This window comes from Otolemur garnettii, unplaced genomic scaffold (assembly GCF_000181295.1).
Source record: "Otolemur garnettii isolate 467f Iridium unplaced genomic scaffold, OtoGar3 scaffold00025, whole genome shotgun sequence".
Classification (NCBI taxonomy): Eukaryota; Metazoa; Chordata; class Mammalia; order Primates; family Galagidae; genus Otolemur; species Otolemur garnettii.
In genome coordinates, this window is record NW_003852420.1 from 15,062,015 (window position 1) to 15,081,159 (window position 19,145).

General features: G+C 51.8%; 1 protein-coding gene across 1 annotated transcript; it reads left to right on the forward strand.

The window, feature by feature from the left end:
- The first annotated feature begins 1,204 nt into the window (after nucleotides 1–1,204).
- BPIFB6 (BPI fold containing family B member 6) lies at nucleotides 1,205–12,106 on the forward strand. Its single transcript, XM_003788099.1, has 15 exons — nucleotides 1,205–1,301; nucleotides 1,450–1,549; nucleotides 2,605–2,709; nucleotides 3,187–3,336; nucleotides 3,506–3,569; nucleotides 4,015–4,075; nucleotides 4,819–4,910; nucleotides 5,740–5,916; nucleotides 6,958–7,011; nucleotides 7,394–7,567; nucleotides 8,321–8,388; nucleotides 9,863–9,908; nucleotides 10,868–10,931; nucleotides 11,332–11,408; nucleotides 12,074–12,106. Exons 1-15 carry the CDS (start codon nucleotides 1,205–1,207, stop codon nucleotides 12,104–12,106), a joined length of 1,362 nt encoding a protein of 453 aa, XP_003788147.1.
- Nucleotides 12,107–19,145: the final 7,039 nt, after the last annotated feature.

Genomic DNA, 19,145 nt, shown 5'->3' on the forward strand with positions numbered 1-19,145 from the left:
CAACACCTGGCTATTTTTTTTTTTTTTTTTTTGGTTGCAGCCGTCATTGTTGTTTGGCAGCCTGGGCTGGATTTGAACCTGCCAGCTCAAGTGTATGGCCTTAGCCGCTTGAGCCACAGGCGCCGAGCCTCTCCCCTGGCTCTTTATACTTGGGCTCCTTTTTATCTCTTCCTTAGAGAGTCTTTCTGTGACCCTTTCATCCCATAGTCCATTTCTTGGCTCCTCCCCTGCCTTCCCCTTCAGACTCTGAGATTTGGGGGAGGGAGGGCAGAACCATCCCTGCCATGTGTACCTTGCAACCTGGCCTGCTTGGCACGTAAGAGGCATTCAGTGGATGTGATCTGAATGAATGAATGAATGAATGAATGCAGGCATAGACTGGACTGTGCAGGCAGACCCACAGCAGGAGCCACCTTTTTTTGCGGATGAGGGGAATGCCCCTTCCCCGGGCCTACACAGGCCTGGCCCGTGAGGGCCCCTCCTTCCTTCTTTTCAGCCAAAGCTCAAAACCGAAAGACACACTTGGTGCCTGGGTGGAAAATTTCAGGTCTCAGTAAGTAGAAGGGAGGAATTTCTGGGGGACAAAGGTGGGGTAGGCACACCTGGAAGGATCTGAAGTGGGAGGTCCTTTTTTCACTTCACTGTTCAGTGCCTATGAGACCATGAGTGGGTGCCTCAGTTTCTCTATCAGTGAGGTGACTTCTCAAGAGGTCTTAAGGGGCCCGGAGTTGAGATTTCTAGGCTCCACGTAGAGGTGAGACTGAGCTGGAGGAGGTGGTGGTGACAGTGGCTGCAGTGTCAGGCGGGGAGCACAGGACTCCCACATCCACACTATAGCAGGGAGCCCCTAAGTGAGGGTGGGACTGGAATTCCCTCTGTGGTTCCAGCATTGGGCCACACTTGAATTCCTGAAAACTGCTGCTGAATCTCCCACTGGCCCCATATTGTAGGCTGGTCAGACGCATCTTGCCTTGGGGAAATTATGGCTTAGAGATGCAACCTGCGTGGGGCGACTCCAGAGTCCCTGTGCTTAATCTGGACATTCCCTCATCCCCTGGGAGAAGGTGGTAATGATGCCTGCTAGTCCAAAGCCCCCTGGACCCCTGACAACAGGGGGCTCAATCTGCTCTGAGATGGGAGGTCCCCAGGGGACCCAGGACCTGCCGAGTGGTGCCAATTCAGGCCCCTTGACACAGGTGGCACCATGCTGCGGATCCTATGTTTGGCACTCTGTGGCCTACTGACCGGCACACGAGCAGACCCTGGGGCGCTGCTGCGCTTGGGCATGGACATCATGAACCGCGGTGAGCTTGTGGGCAGGAGCTGGGCAGGATGCCTCTGTGGGTCTTTGTTTTCACCCAGCCCAGAGTGGGACACAGTGACTGTAAGGGGCCTGGCATGCCCAACCCAACCTCTCCAACTGAGTGTCTCTCTGGACCCCAACTCCAGAGGTCCAGAATGCCATGGATGAGAGTCACATCCTGGAGAAGATGGCAGCTGAGGCAGGCAAGAAACAGCCGGGCATGAAACCTATCAAAGGCATCACCAAGTAAGCAAGGGTGAGGGTGGGCCTGGGGGTTCGGGCAGAGGGTGATGGGGAAGATTGTGCCCAGACCTGAGAAGGCCAGGTGAGAGAGCTGCTGCCAAGGGTGGGGCCCCTTTCCTGCCTTGTGCTATCTTGCTATGTGACATTGGGTGGGTCACTGCTCCTGCCAGGGCCCAGCCACCTACTAGGGACAATTCTTGCCCTTTGTGAGCAGAGTCACTTGAGGAGGAAGTAAGGTTGAAAAGTCAAACATCAACTCCTTGCACGCAGTATGAGCTCACAGTGTGTGAACCTACATGCAAACATTCTCAAATGGTACAGCTGGGTGGGTACAATCATTTAATGATAAGAGGAAATTGGTTCCTCTGTACATGCTATGTGGCATAGACCAGGAAGGAAATACCTAGAATGATGCATCGGGAGGGTGCTGGGCCACTGTCTAGACTTAGCAGGAAATAGGACCGCGATCAATTAACAATGTCTGCCAAGAGCTGAGGATAGGCAAGTGGAGGTAGATGTGCCGTATCTTTATTATCCTGGTTTTCAACTAGGGGTGATCTTGCCTCCAAGGAGACATTTGGCAATGTTTAGAGACGTTCTTGGTTGTCACTGCTTGCAGGAGTGGCATTTAGTGAATTGAGGCCAGAGGTGCCACTAAACTTCCTGCAATGCACAGGACAGCCTCCCACAATAAAGAAATATCCTGCCCAAAATGTTGATAGTGCCACTCTTGAGAAACGCTGATCTAATCAAACCTCCACATTTTTTTGATGAGAAAAATGAGGCCCACAAAAGGGAAGAGAACAGTCCAAGGTCACTTAGAGTTAGTTATGCCTCCCATCTTCCATGTGATGGGTGTATTCTGTATATACATTGGTTCCTGTTCAGCCTTTTGTTTGCATTTTATCATGGTCCTCTGAGGCGAGGTCATCCCCGTGATGTGGCATAAGCCTGACATGGGTGTATCCAAGGCACTCAGTAAGGTGGTAGAGAAGCAGGTTGAGGTCCTGGTCTCGCCTGCTCACTTCTCATTGCTGTGGATGTCTGTCCCCTCCCAGTTTGAAGGTGAAGGATGTCCGACTGCCTGTCATCACACTGAACTTTGTACCTGGAGTGGGCATCTTCCAATGTGTGTCCACAGGCATGACCATCACTGGCAAGAGGTGAGTATGGCAGAGGTGGGGGAGGAGAGTGGGAAGCATAATGGCCTTCCTGTCTCACCTCATATGCACATTTATTGAGTGCCTACTATGTACCAGCTGGGTGCTATAAGCTAAGGTGATGTAGACTTGGTTCCTACCTTTGATGGGATCCAGACCTGAGTACAATCATAGACTGAGTGATTGGTCTAGGACAGAGGAAGCACTAGAAGGTCAGGGGAATCAGAAGAGATTTTGAGGAGGTCAGGACTGCTGAGCAGAGTTTTGAAGGATGTGTAGGAGTTCATCAAAGGAAGAGGGGAGGGGAAAGGATGGTTGTTGAACTTTGGACAGGTCCCACCCCTCCCATTTCTGTTCTGTGGGGGTGGTCCCCTTCCTTTTCCCTCTCTCAGAACTGCTGACACTATGAGCAAGGAGGAGGCAGGGACAGTGGCCACAGGGGCAGAGCTGCCCACGATGCCTGCCTACCCCATCCTCCAGCTTCATGGGAGGGAACATGGAGATCATCGTGGTCCTGAACATCACAGCAACCAACCGGCTTCTGCAGGATGAGGAAACAGGCCTTCCCATGTTCAAGAGCGAGGGCTGTGAGGTCATCCTGGTCAGCGTGAAGACCAACCTGCCCAGCAAGTGAGGGGCTCTGTGGCTGGGGAGGAAGGCTGCTCCACATTGCAACACCCCCAGCATCCCACTTCCTGAGCCACTGAACTCCCTTAACTATGTCCTTTCATGTCCTGTGCCTAAATTCTTGCCACTGGTGCACCTGTCCACCCACTCTCTGGTGCTTGTGTCCATATAGCATGCTGCCCAAGGTGGTCAACAAGTTCCTGGACAGCACCCTGCACAAAGTCCTCCCTGGCCTGGTGAGTAGCCCAGAGAAAGCCTCTACTCCTCATGGCTCAGATGGCTTAGACCAGGGCTGGCAAACCCTTCATTGTGGGTTCTGACCCTGATTGGTTGTTAGTGGCAGGGAAGGTTGTAGCTGGCTCAGTGAGATCATCTACTGATGTCTGCCATGAGCATGGGAGGAGGGGGCAACAGCTTACATGTCACAGCTTGCCAACCCTGTTTAGACCAGTCCCTGGGGAATGAGTCCTTGCTGATTTTAAAGACTGTGATTTTGGTCAGGAGATCTCGATTCTCCTGCAGGCTCCGCCATGGACTTCCTGTGTGACTGGGGCCTTGGGTGCCCCACCAGTCCTGGTCCCACCTGGGATCTTGGGATTCCTCATGGAATACCATTCAGTTGTGAGGAGCAAGGCCCCCCATGTAGGGACCCTCTCAGCTCAGTGCCGTCTCTGCTTCCAGATGTGTCCAGCCATTGATGCGGTCCTGGTGTATGTGAACAGGAAGTGGGCCAACCTGAATGGTGAGTGTGGCCTCAGCCACACCTCAGCCCTACATGGGGACACCAGGATGGAGGGACTTGATCTCTACTCCCCATTCAAATGCCTGCTCGCAGCCCAGCCTTGGGACTCAGAAGGCCTGAGTCATGGTTCATCCCCACTGTCCAGATGGGAAGCTTGAGGCCCTGAGGTCCTGAGAGACTCTGGGTTCCTCCCTCTCATCTCCCACCCAGTGCTCCACCAGCATTCCCAAGACTCTAAGAACAAAGGCCATCCTGCATTTGCCCACAAACCTTGTGCCCTGAATAGTAATCCAACGGTGGCAATGCCTGATTCTCCTCTGCACAGGGTATATGTTGCCTCCATTTTGGGCTCCCTAGTGTTGGGGAACAGGAATGTCAACATCTGGGACTGAAGAAAACTTGCACACGTCCCCAGCAGTGTGGCCTGGGAATGCCACTTCCTCCTCTGAGCCTCAGTTTGTGGATTTGTGCAGTAGCTGATAATCCTGTCCCGCTGGTCTGTTGTGAGACCAAGCTGTGACAGTCCTTGGTGGACTCTCCAGCCCTGTGCTGACAGAGTGGCGTGATTTTCCAGGCTAGGCACCATTTCCTCTGTTCTACAGATGAGGTTACAAAGGCTCAGAGATGCGGAGAAATTTGCCTTGGGTCACACAGCCAGGCTCAGCTGCGGCTGGCTGGTGCCAGTTTCTCCGGGCTGCCCCTGCGGTTGGTGCCTTTCTGAGGAGACCCTCCTTTTCATACAGACCCTATGCCTGTGGGCAAGATGGGCACTGTCAAGTATGTCCTGACATCCACACCTGTCACCACGGCTAACTACATTCAAGTGGACTTTAATGTAAGTGCCAGGCACCACCTGGGGGCTGGGGTCTCAGGCTCTTCAGTCTGGGTGGTTGGCGCTGCTCCCACCAGGACAGGTGGCTGGACTGGCACTGTGAAGTTTGGAGACCCCTCAGGCCCTGGTAGGCCAGGCTCGCCATGAGGGTGCTCCTTAATGCTAGGCCGCTCCCTCCTCCTGCTCTGAATGTGAGCCGTGAGTGCTCAGCTGGTTTCTGGGGCTGCCAACTTCACACTCCCATGCTTCTCCCACTCCCTGGCTCATCCAGTTGTGCGCTGTCCTTGTACAGATGGGAGCACTAAGGCCATGGGCAGGCAGGGCTGGGCTAGGGGTCCATGGTGAGTTGGTGGCAGAGTTGGGCCCTCGTCCAGGTCTTCGGGGTTCCAGGTGAGGGGGTGAGATGCACCTTCCAGAAATAGGAATAAAAACCCTAAGAAGTCACCTCCCTGTGAAGTCCTCCTCCAGCGGGCTTCGTACAGGCCCCATGGTGTTTCCAATTACCTCTTTCTGCCAAGAAGAAAGGAAAGAGCACGTTCTGGGTAAATGAAGGACTCCAACCACTTAGGGTCAGTTCAACTGAGTTTACTGAAGCAATCCCAGGAGAAAATGCCAGTGGTTCAGTGACTAACCTCCTTATCCTCTCCAGCCTCAGTCTACCCACCTGTACCCTGGGAGGGATGGGCCACTGTAGCCTGCTATGGCTCTGACAGTTAATGACTTGCTGACCTGGGACTTGCTTTGAGCTCTACTGGTTTGGAGGACTGAGACTCATCCCTGACCATAGGCCCTCATGGCCAAGGGTGAGTGTCTCCCTCCCACTGTCCCACAGCCTGTGGTGCAGCAGCAAAAGGGCAACGCCATCAAACTTGCTGATTCTGGGGACACCCCTGAGTTCCCTGAGGGTTATGCTGAAGGCTCATCACAGCTGCTGCTCTCAGACGCCTTCCTCACGGCAGAGCTCACCCTGCTGCAGAAGTCCTTTGATGTCAGTGTTCGGGATACCATGGTGAGTCATCGGGTGCCCCACCCCATCTGCCTCTGCCCCCATAATGACAGTCCCTGCTTAGTTTGTCCACCCAGGGAATTCTGCTGCAGTTGTGGACAACAGTAAGACTAGGAGATGCCAGGACTGATTTGGGCTCCTATCACCAGTTCATCTCACCATCCAGCACCCTCTGCCCATGTAACCACCACCCACTGTCCATACTACTTATCACTCTACATCTCTAATGCCTTGGCCATCCATCCACTTTCCTTTTATCCAATCACTACCAACCCACCTATCTAGCTAGCTACCATGTATTCATGCTCTAGGTTCCATCCTTCCAACTCGTATCCATCCCTTCGTATCATCCACACAAGTTCTAGAACAGGGCCTGCTGTCAAATAAGTGAGTCTCTGCACCTGCCATTTACCACTCAAGCACCCCTACAACCACCCAACCTGCTATTACCCATCCTCCTACTCATCCACTCATTCTTCCATATATGCATCCAACATCCATCCACATATTCATCAACTCACACTGATCTATCCATTTATCTTCCCATCCATCTTCCCACCCCATTAATCCATTCATCTACTTTCCAACCCATTTATCACCCCATTCCACCATCTTCCCATCCACCTATCCTCTTATTCATCATTCCTTTCATATATACACCTACTCATCCTTCCACCCACCCATCCATCCACTCACACATCTATTTATCCATTTTCTCTATCTATCTATCTATCTATCTATCCATCCATCCATTCACAAATCATCTACCCATGCCCCCTCACTGATCACATCTACCCATCCTCCCATCTATCTTCCTGCTTTTCCATCCAACATTTCTCAGCACTGGACCTTGTGCTAAAAACTGTGGGTGCTGGAATGTGTAGGCCATTGTTTGGGTTACCCAGAAGCTCACTGTCTAGTTAAGTACAGAGTGTTGAGCATTGTATGTGCCTCAGAGGCACACGATATTGAGTCAGAGGAGATGTTTGTTAGGCTGCGTCACAAAGGATATCAATAATCCTAACCTTGACTTTTGTTTTGTAGATTGGCGAGCTCCCCCCACAAACCACTGGGACACTGGCTGGCTTCATCCCTAAAGTGAGTGCCCTAATTCCTCATGGACATCCCATCCTGCCCTGCCCTGTTGCGCTCTGGTCAAAGGGAAAGACTCAGGAGGTATCTTTCCAATGCCACAGGTCCCTTGTCCAATTCGAAAGCATCTTGAATTCTCCATAAAGCACTCTTTGGGTCCAGCATAGAAAGAGTTCAACTCTTATGCATTATACTTTCTATGTTCAGTGTCGAATAGCCAAATTGTGTGTTTTGTTTCTTTTATTTCCTTATAGACACATCATGGCCTTTGCATACCGTACTTCCTGTGCCCAAGGTGGAAATCACCTATTTCAAGAGGGACTCCTGATTTCGACTGAAGTCACCAGTCTAAGGACTGGCCCTGAGTGAAGTCTCCTGGTTTCTGTAGGTGGCTGAGGCCTACCCCAAGTCGAAGCCCTTGGTGACCCAGATCAGGATAAACAAGCCTCCCAAGCTCACCATGAACACAGGCAAGAGCCTGCTTCACCTCCATGGCACTGTGGAGATGTCTGCTGTTCGGCGGCGGGGCAAGCCTCCAGTGTCTCTCTTTGTCCTAGAAGTTGTGAGTGAGATCTGTTCCTCCAGTATTCCCTGCTTCATGGGAGATGAGGCTGGAGAGTGGGATTTTAGTTGACAGCCACGTCATGGATTAGCGAGTTCTTAGATAATCTCAGTTACATGGTCCTAACTTCCCAGTCACCATCACCTGACGTCTAACCCTTGGCTCTGCCGTGGAGCCTTTGAAAGGCTGGAAAGGCCAGTAAACCAAGGGTCAATGGCTGAGCCCTTCCTTTCTCTTTCCTCTCTCTTCTCTCACTCCAAACATTTATTAGCATCTTCAAAGGCAGTGAGGGACTATGGGGGGAGAGAGAAACCCCAGATCCAGTTTGGGGAAATCACAGAGGTCTTCCAGAGAAAGTGATAGCTGAGCTATGTTTTAAAGGTAGAGCAGAAGCTGGCCAGTGAAGGGGTTGTTGCTGGGGTGGCTAGGGACAGAGGATAGCTCAGGCAGAGGTTTCAGCACATTCAAAGGCCTAGAGCAAGAAAATGATGTGTGCAGGGACCTACAATAGTCCCAGGTATTTTTTTCGGGGGGAGGCTATCCTGGCCCAGGTCAATGAGGGAAGAGGAACCTGGGATGGGGGTCTGGGAGACTGCTGGGTTCAATTCCTAAAAGGAGGATGGGCAGAAAGGAGGACCCCTACTTTGTCTTGGCTGTACTGGTGGTGTTGGAAGGGTGGTAAGGTCTCCGGCTTTTCCAGCCCTGATGGGAGGGGGGCCCACTGCCTTCTCTCTGCTCCCTCCTCTCCACCAGCACTTCAGTCTGAAGGTCCAGTACTCAGTGCGTGAGAACCGGCTGCAGATGGCCACCTCTCTGGACAGGTAGGAGCCTCCTGCCCCAGGCTGGCACCTGGTACCCCTTCATGGGCATCCCCAACACACTTGGCTTTCTGTTCCGGCACTTCCCCAATCCACCCAGCACAGCCCACACTGCTAGGCTGCTCTAGTCACTATCTCTGCTCTGGAACCCTCAACAGCTCCCCACTGCCATGACCTTTTCTCAAATATTGGTCTGGCACTAAAGATCTTTCTCAAATTCTCCTCCTCTCTACCCTCACCCTTCCACTAGGCTCTTTCCCAGTGAATCTGGTCAGGGGTCCAGGTTCCTCTCTCCATTAATAGGCCTTTGTTCATGCCATTCAAATGTCACCTGAGAGTCGGGGCCCAGCTGAAATGCCACCTCCTCCAGGGAGCCTTTCTTTACACCAGCAACTGCTAACATTTATTGTGCTCTCTCTGTATGTGAGGCACTGAGTATATATGCTGTATTTAATATCCTACTTCATCCTACTCTCCAGGAGGAGGGAACTACTAATATACTAGCTTTACATGTCACTCATGGATTCTTGTATTTACCTTAATAATTAATGTGACTCATATTATGTCAGGATTCTTTCAATTGCCAGAGATGGGATTTCAACTTTAACTAGTTTAAGCCTCAAAGAGAATCTTTTGGCTCATATAATTAAAAACTCTAGGGGTAGGTCTGCATTTAGGCATTGCAGGATCCAGGCAGACAAGGCCCTCAAGAATTTGTCTTCCTCCTCTCCTGGCCTTTGCTCTCCACTTTGTTGGCTAAATTCTCAGGCAGCTTCTCCCTGCAGGGAGGGAGCGTGATCCCAACAACAAGAGAAACCTCTTGTCCAATGGTTCTAACAAATTACCAAGGCTTGGGTCTAGCTTGGGTCATGTGCCCAATGCTGAGCCAATCATCATGACTGAGAGATGGCCTGCTCTGATTGGCCAGGCCTGGGTCTCGTGCTCACCCTAGGGTCTTTGGGTTTAGCCCTACCTGAATTACTTGGGATGAGTGTGGAAAACAGAGAGTCTGTTACCAGAATGGAGAGTAGACAGGTAGAACCACCAGATGCCCATCACATGGCCTGTCTGACACCAACTATGCAGGGTTGGGGGTAGGGTAAGGGGCTCCTGCTCCAAGCCTTGCGAGGATCGGAAACTGATCAGCTAGACCATAAACCTCTGTATAGCTGCCCTTGGGCAGGAGCTGCAAATATGTGTGGGGGTCCCAAAGGGAAGAGTCAGGACCAGAGAGAAGAGATCCAGGAGAGTCTAATGGTCTAAGCTGTGGGAAACAGAACGGGCTGCAATGAATGAAGGTGGAATGTGTCCCATCAAAGGTGACAGGTGACCCGAAACTTCCAAGTATCTGGCCTGAGGCTGTCAGGGACTATTGCAGTAGAAAGGGTCTGGGGTGCTTGGGATCCCCTTCTCCAGGGCCAGTGGCTCTGACCATTCTTTCCCCTCCACTCCCTTCCACTCTTCCCCTCCCCCACAGATTGCAGAGCCTGTCCCGGAAGTCCTCATCAATTGGCCACTTCAATGTAAGTGTCCCAGGTGCTTCTACCTGGTCTGGCTTGAGGGCAAGACTGGGCCCATTTTCCCAGCTGAAAGGCTACCTCCTCCAGGAAGCCTTTCCTTATACCAAAAAGAGCTAACATTTATGGGACTCTTTTTATTTTTATTTTTTGGGGGGACAGAATGCAGCAACTTTAGTGAAAGAAAAGCGCAATGAAATTTGTTGAAAGCTTAGAAGGGGAAACTCAGACACCTCCCCTCAAGCGCAGAACCTCACTGAGTATCACTGCAGGAAGAGGCCCCAAAATGGAGGCGGGATGAACAGGGCAAGGCCATTGGGAGGTTTAGGCTCCCGACCAGTTGTGTGACTTTGGGAGCTCTCTGGGTCCCTGTTTCCTTTTCTGGGTAGAATTTAGACCTCTCCCTGGATTGATCCGAGCAAGATTGCCATGGATAGTGGCAACCTGGGCTGGCCTTGGTTGGCCAAGCTGTTGTTTTTATGTGACTCTATAATTCCAGGGCCCAACACAGAACCTGCCCCAGCAGGTGCTAATAGTAGTAACAACACCAGCACTTACTCTGTTATGTGCTTTACCCAAGCTCATTTAATCCTTACAGAAACCCTGTGAGTAGGTGAGGTGCAGAGAGCTAGGAATGGGGAAACTGAGGTACAGAGAGGGGCTGAATGAATGCATGATCAAAGCTACTGAGTTTTCTGTAGAGCCATCTCTTGTCTCCTGAGTTTCCCCATATTCCTGTACTATGACCCAAGACCCTACATGTTACCTGAACAGAGAGACTAAGCAGAATGAAGGGCATAGTTCTTTGATGATAGCTGGACAAACTCTTTTGACATCTGACATTAATTCCTGTGGTCCCCAGGCCTACCCAGAGCTAGGGCTGAAAAGATTGTTGAATTGGGTTGGACTGGATGCAATTGAATTAAACAGTGGGATGTGGGTTCTTTCTTTCTCCCCACCTCCAGGAGAAGGATTTAACTGTCTTCATCACTGATTATCTCCAAGAGGCTTATGTCCCAGTCGTCAATGGTGAGGCCTCCTGCAGGCTTTGATTTTACTGGTGCCAGGAAGCACTTTAAGCAAGAAGGGGTGCCACTGGGTGATCTCAAAACCCCATCACTGGGAGGTTAAAAGGGAATAGATGATCATTGCTGAATCTTTGAGGCTAATGGAGTCGTATTGTCACCTGCCTGGGGACAATGGCCTCTCCCATGATTTGGGCTCTGACGCTTAACCCCACATCATGAGTGAGATCTTGACCTGAGAGGTAAATAGATGCCAGATCAAGGCTATTTGCTGTTTGCCTGTAACAACTGGCAGATATCATGAATCAGTCATTTCACTATTTCCCACAATCCCGCTCCAGGCAGCTATTCCTTAGTCAATTGCAGAGTGGTCAGGCTGAGATGACTCTTACTATATTTCTCAGATGAGCTCCAAGTTGGGCTCCCACTCCCGGACTTCCTGGCTATGAATTACAACCTGGCTCAGCTGGACATAGCAGAGGTGAGGGGAGGAGCTGGGAGAGGCCATGTTAATCAACATTTTCAGCCAATAGGTGATGGGCAAGAGCCTACCTAGCTCAAACTAGAGGGAATGGGGATGGGAGGGCTGGTGGTCATCAGTATAATCCTGCCAATCCATAAGCATGGCTGCCCCTCAGAACCTAGGGCCTTCCTTGGCCAGGGGTCCCACAGACAGAAACTTGAACTCTGTTACTCTCTTGCTCTACCACCTTGAGCAAATTCACCTCTGTGCCTCCATGTTACTGTGCTTAAAATGGAGATGATGATCTGGCCATAGACCTCATAGAAGTGTTATGATTCATTAAGGCTAGCCACCTAAAGACATACAGTAAGTGCTCAATAAATATGAGCTTTTCACTGCATGCCAGGCTTTCAGCTTGGAGTGCTAAATGTACATTTTTTCTCATTTGATCTCTCCACTCTGGAGGTTGGGGTGCTGGTCCCCACTTGACAGTTGAGAAAATTGAGGCTCCAAGAGGTGAAGGGACTTCCCTGGGATCACAAGGCAGGTCTCCTTCAACGTTTGCTTAAAGATCACACTGGTTTCCAGCTCCTAGTGAAGGGCCCAGTTCCATCCCATCCTTGTGCCTGGGTGGCCTGGTCATTGCTCCCCCACCCCTACTCTGGCCTTTTGCCTCCTGTCAGAATGCCCTGGTGCTGAACTTGAAGCTGGACTGACCATGGCAGGACTTCCCTGCCAGCTGCCTGCACACCTCGAACCACATCCACGCCAGGGAGGTGAGGGGAGGCCCCTGATTGGAGCCAGGTGGGCCTGGGCTGGGGCCTCGGCAATAAACAGCAGAAAGCCCCTTACAAACACAACGCTTTGGTCTCATTTTTTGTAGTAAAATTGTGTGGGTTTTCTTCCCCTTTGGTGGATTTTGGGGTCTGGAGGGCATCTGGTCACAGCTTGGAGGTGGTCATGAGCACCTCTTGAATATCTGCTAAATGCCATGCTCTGGGCTTTACTGGGACTATCTCATTTAATCTACACAATGAGCCTGTGGGCAGGGAGCAAGTGTTGTCATCCCCACTTTACAGATGAGGAAACTGAGGCACAGGAGGTCAACCCCCTTGTCCAAGCTCACACCATTTAGCAAGGTGTCTTCCCACCTTTGCTGTGTGGCCCCAAATCTTGGTGACTTGAAGATGGTTCTATTCACAGGAAGCCTGTGCCCCCAGAAATTCTCCCCAAATCACCTCCTCAAATCCTTCAAGCCGCTGAGAGAGGGAAGGACTGTTCCCATTTCACAGATGAGGAGGCTGAAGCTCAGAGAGGTGGAGGACTGGCTCGAGGCTACCTGGCAAGTCAGTGCACAGAGCGAGGATTAGAGTTTGGGCTCTGGAGCCAGCCTTCCAGGGTTCAAATCCTGCCTCTGCCTCCTCAATGCTGTGTGTCCTGGGCAAGTCACTTCACAAACCTGAGCCTCAGTTTCCTAAAACGAGAATGATGGCAGTACCAGCCTCAGTAGGGTTGTGAGGTTTAAATGAAACCACAAAAGGCGCTTAGGATAGTGCCTGGTGTACAGTAAATGCTCTGTAGGTGGGAGCCACAGGTGGGGTTTTGAGTCCTAGAGGGATGTGTGGGGGTGTGGGCGGGTAACTGTGTGGCCCTCGGCAGGAGGCCTGCGGGCAGGGTCTGTGCAGACACAGGGGCTTGCTGCGAAAGGGCACATGTGAAAGGCCCCTGGCGTCCATCCGCGTCTGTGTGGTCCCGTTTCACTCACATGTAACCTGTGGAGGTTTTTCCATATCTCGTATTCATGTGACAACCAGCTCCCTGACATTGGCATATCTGTCCTCATCGCTTCTCCTAGGAGTCACACTGATACTATCCTTTAAATTGACTCCTTTTTAAAGTAAATGGAGGTTTACACATCATTAAGTTAAAAATACATCTCAAAATAAATGTATTCTAAGTAGACCCTGAAAATTAGTGTCACTTAATGAATGTTTTAAAAAGACTCTGGTTGGGGGGCCAGAACGCCTAAGACCTGTGGGGTCCTGACAGGTTTGCCCCTGACCCAGCCTGGTCCAGGCCCTCCCTCACCTCAGTCGGATGCCAGGGCCACCCCCTTGTCCCTCACCATCAACCATAATCCCATCACCCATCATCTCCCCTGCTCTGGAACAATGGCAGCCTTGAGGCAGACCTGGCAGTCACAGACGCCTGGGTAATCCAGGACCCTGGGCATGCCAAAGACGCCCTCTGCTCCCCCAGCCCAACCCTTGGGTGTTCACACAGCTCACTTGTGGCTACCTAAAGCTTTATTGCCACCCTCCCCAGGCCCAGTGTGCAGATGGGGAAACCAAGGCACATGCTGTTAGAATCGGAAGGCCTGGTTTCTTACCAGACTTTGTATTCTGTGTGGCCTTAGATAAGGCACAGCTCCCCTCTGAGCCTCAGTTTCACCATCTGTGCAGTGACAAAGGGTGTGGACACTCTGACATCTAATCTGATTATTAGGGCAGTGTCTGTGGCTCAGTGAGTAGGGTGCCGGCCCCATATACTGAGGGTGGTGGATCGGCCAAACTGCAACAAAAAAATAGCCAGGTGTTGTGGTGGGCGCCTGTAATCCCAGCTATTCGAGGCATGAGAATCGCCTAAGCCTAGGAGCTGGAGGGTGCTGTGAGCTGTGACACCACGGCATTCTACCGAGGGGGACAAAGTGAGACTCTGTCTCTAATCATCATCATCATCATCTGATTATCAATAGACTTTGAGTGGTCAGTTACTGTGGATTCACCCTGGGCAGAGAATGGGGCCTGGGCCAGTGAGGGAGCCCTACACTGTGACCTCATTCTTTGGGGAATTGATAGTGGAAGTTCCAGACCCCCTATGTGAACTTGGGCCCCAGGTCACAGCTCACTCCCAAGACTCCACTAACCCTAGATGAGGAGGTAGAAACTTGGAGAGAGGAAGTGGCCTCCCAAGGGCACATGGCACACCTAGAGCTGCACTTGGCCCCTGTCTGCCTGAGTCTGAGTTTCTTCTTGGCTCCTTCCCACCACACCGGCAGTAGGATGCAATGTCCTCCTTTGAAGACACTGAGGCCCAAGGTCATAGAGCAAAAAGGGAGTAGAGCCAGGTCTTGGGATCATGGTCCCACAGCTATTAATTCCCAGGACCCTGCCAGGAAGCCTCACCCCAGGAAGCAGGAGATCACACCTGTCCTACCTACCCCGCCTTATCCCTCTCCCTTCTCAGCCCACTTCTAACTTGGACACCCCAGGAAGGCCTCCCTGGTATCTCTCAATCATCCAAAGTTCTCTGTACCCTTGGCAGCCCCCCCTTGACAGCATACAGTCCATTTCCAGGATACCTGCCTTTGCCTGGGTCAGCCGGGTGAAGGTGGGCACCTTTAGTATCAGTCTATTTTGCAAATGGTAAAAGTATAGCTCTGTAAGGCAAGTCACTCAATAGTGAGCGAAAGAGCCAGGGTTTGACCCAGGAATTCTGGCTCTAGAGCCTTCGCTCTGAGACCCAGGGGTATTTCTCCTCTGCTTGTCTGTGCCCTGCTCTGATCCCCTCCTTGGCTCTCACCACCCTCACTAGGACTCTCAAAAGAGCTGCATGTCACATTGCCCCTGGGGCTTGTGAAGCGTGCCTCCCACCCCTGTCTGTGGAGTCATGGCAAAGCTGGGGCCTGGAGACAGGTATTTTAGTGACTCTCTTCTATGGACAACCCAATCCCTGACCTGGCTTTGGTGCATGAGGGGATATGGGGATGCCTTGGGAGCAGGTGGAGGTCGGGGTCCTCTGTGGGGTTGGGGGTGAGACAGGAAATGAGGCAGGCAAGAAACTAGGCTGCATTTTCCTCTCTTTCAAGAGGCCAGGCTGGGCAGTGGTTAAGATGGTATTAGAGTCAGGTGGCCTGGCTGGACCCCTGTCTGACTTAGGGCAAGCTGCTTCTCCTTGGCCTTGGCCTCTGTAGTGTAAGATGGAGAGCTATCATAGTACTGACCTTCCTGGGTTGTTAGGGTGACTAGACATGTCATGCACCTTGTACAAATATAGCGTGCTCAATAAATGCCAGGTACCAGCTTTCCTTTCTCCTCCTCCAAATAAAGGCCTTACATTGGGGCTGGTGAGGCTGTGGGGCAGCAGAGGTGACAGTGTGCTGCAGTACGATGTCTGGGGAGAACCGTGGCCATCGCTAGCACAGCCAACCATGTGCGTGCTCTGCTGTGCTTGGGCAATTCCTCTCCTATTTACTCGAGAGAAACAAAAAATAAAAACTTACGTCCACCAAGAGACTTGATGGAATGTTCATAGCTGCTTCGTTCTTAACAGCCGACAGCTGGAAAGCCCAGCTGCCCACAGACAGGAGAGAGGGTAAAAAACAAACCGAGGGGTATTCACAGAAAGGAGCAAAGCAGAATAAACTACAGCCTCGCAGGTCAGAGACAGGATTTGCCAAGGAGGTCTCCCCCCAAAGTGCACACGTGAGACAGCATTTACGTGACACTAAAGAGCACATTGGATCAGCCATGGTGTGAAAGTCAGGACAGTGGTTACCCCTGAGGGTAGTGACGTGGAGGGGACTGGAGGAGGGCTCCGAGGGGCTCCGTTTGTAAAAAGTCACCAAGCGTGCACTCACGGTATCTGTGCCCCTTTTTATACATGTTTTATATTTTAATACAACATTTATTTTTTAAAATGTGTGGTTGAATAATGTGGCCCAGGGCCTGAAGTCATCAGAATGACCCTGTAGAGTGAGGGGGTCAGAGATTATAGAGGTAAACCAGGTGAATATTCCCCTTCTCCCCACTCATCAGACGGGGCTCAGGGTCCCCTGCAGGAGAGGCGAGAGACAGACCCAGCATGTGGTAGCCTCTGGGAGAGGAAATCCCAGGGACTGTGGGAGCTCAGAGGGGGCACCTCCCACAGCCTGAGGGTCAGGAAGGCTTCCTATAGGAGGAGATGCCTGAACTGGTACCTTCAGAAGAACTGAAAGCAAAAGCCAAGTCTGTAAGGCCATGTTGTCACCTGCAGGGCCTTGTCACTCCTCTCCAGCCACACTGGCCTCCCTGCTGGCCCTGGAACACATCAGCAGTGTCTCCATCCGCCTGGTGTGCTTTTCCCCCGGTGTCCACCTGACTCCCGCCCTCTTCTCCCTTGGCTTAAGAGGACCCCTGCTCCAAGGTGAGGAGCCTCCCGACTGCCCTCCCCACACTCCTGAGTCACTCCTGTCCTTCCCCGCTCACTTTACTCCCCACTTACTGCATCATGTGCTTATTCGTTCCCACCAGAGCTGCCCTGACCAGTACAGCACCCAATAGCCACACGAGGCAATCGCTGGAAATCTGGCAAGTCCAAATTTTGATGTACTGTAAAGGGAATTTTGAAACTTTAGTATGAGAATAAAAAAACAAAGTGTCTTGTTCATAATTTTTGTTTGATTATACGGTATATGATAATATTTTGGATATCTTAGGTTAAATAAACTATATTATTAAATTTGATTTCACCTATTTATTTCTACCTTTTTTAAAAAATGTGGCTACTAGAAAATGTAAAACTACATCTTATTTCTACTGGCCAGCTCCTCTAGGGCAGGGTCTGTTTCTTTCGTTTACGGCACTAGCTCTACCACCTAGCAAATAGTAGGTGCTACATAAATGCCTGCGATAGAATAAATGAATGAATTTCTCTTCACTGTCATCTGGACCAGACCTCAGAGAAGGGACAAAACAGTCTGCTCTGAACTCTGGAGACACTGGGCCCTGGGAAGTGGGGACAGAGCTGGTGCCCCTCCTCGAGTCCACCCAGAGTCCTTCTCTCCAGGCCTGCGGCCATCTCCAGGCCAGGCCCATGGTGAGGGGTAGCAGAGGGTCAGACAACTCAGAAACCTTAAGCCCGCTCCTCCCTGGGCATTCTCTGGAGAAGAGGGGACAGGGTGGATCTGTGCCCTTGGGCAGCCCTGGAGGTGGCCCAGTAGGTGGCTGAATGAGGGGGTTGGCAGAGCCCCACCCCCGGTTCTGGGGAGGTTGCTGTCTCTGCAGACCTTGTGCCTTCACCCCTGCCCCTGGGCACTGACCCTAGTCCCGCCCATACTCCCCCCAGAAGGAAGGCTTATCCCAGGCCCTCAGGGAAAACCGCAATTTGCTTCTGACATGACATCCTGATGGGTTTCTGGCGGCTGTGGCCCCTTTGTGTCCCCAGAGCTGCGACCAGCATATAAAGGCCACTCCTGGTTTGGGTGGGTGGAGGAACTTACAGGAGGCCGGATCCCCCACCCTCCCTTTGGAGCTGCAGGAGCAAGTGGGTAAGGCAGCCTGCGGCAGCCCTGGCCTTATCCTGAGCCCATCACTGACCCGCAACCTTCTGTGTCCCATCCGATTAATGGGTACAAGAAAGAATTCACCCCAGGAGGGGACTGGGAGAATTCATCTGGAGAATGATAGGCCAAGAGGGAAGCAAAGGCTTGCTGAACAAGTTCGCAGTGGAGAGGGGTGGATAGGCAACAGAATCATCCTCTTGGTGGGGTTTGAGGGGTACCCATTTTTCTCTGAGCCACAGGTTTCTCTGAGAACCTGGCTGGCTCTCCATCATGGGGGTATTTCCTTCTATAAGAGGCCTAGAGGTCACGGGGAGCCACTCAGGGACAAGTCTTAGGAAAAGAAGACAGACACAGCCAACTGTTGCTGGTCCATGTAGTGCCATATGGTCCCTCTGTGGGGACAAGGAAAATGTGCCTTCTTTGGGCACAGCCTGTGCGGGGCTGGCAAGTGAAATGCTGCTGGATCTCGGGCCTCCACCCCCCCACCGCAGGCACTCCCCCTACTCCAGCATACAACCTCACCCTCATTCCCCGCTCTCCTGGAGCTTACAGAGATGGCAAGCTGGGACCCAAACACATACCACATAATTGCAAATTGTGATAAGCACCTTACAGTAGATATTTTGGGTGACAGATGAGTTTCTTTAGGCAAAGTACAGGAGGGAGTCCTCCTCGAGGAGGCAACATTTATTTGGAACGTAAAAGATAAAGAGCCAGCCATGCACCAACCTGAGGAGGAGACTTCCTAACAGAGGAAGCTGCATGTGCAAAGGCCCTGGGGTGGGCCCTGCTGTGTTTAAGGCTGAGGACGTCAAAGAGACAGGCAGGGACTTCATGGGTAATGAAGGAGGCAAGGAGCCTGGGTTTTACCTGAAGGGCAGTGGGGAGCCACTGAAAGGCTTAAGTGGGGGTAACAGGCGGGCATAGATGAATATAGGATTAGGTGGGCAGATAGGGAATCCCATAAAGAAAAACCCCACTCCATGAAACTAGCAAAGTAGCCATGTTCCCACCTGCTGACTCATTCCCTTTTCAACATTTGGGATGGAGGTGGGGGAAGAAGAGAGAGACGGGATATGTCAAGTCTAAGTGCTGGACCCTCCCGATTACATGTTCACCTGACATGAACTGTGGGAGAGCAGCCCCAGGGACCAGAGTTCTCACCCTGCTGTCTGGGCAAGAGCGGCCCCTCTGCAGCTGTCACTGCAGGCACCTGGCCAGGTTTACCAGGACTCAGAGGACTAAGATTTTTAAGTCAGGTGGGCTTGGGCTGAAATTCTGGCCCTGTTACTGATTAGCTCTGTGGCGTTGGTCAAGTCCTCTCCTCTCTCTCAGTCTCAGTTTTCCCATCCATGAAACGGAATCTGATGAAGGAGAGGCTTGGGCAGCACCTCTGAGGCTTGAGCGTATTGGAAGCCACACAGCACTGCCCA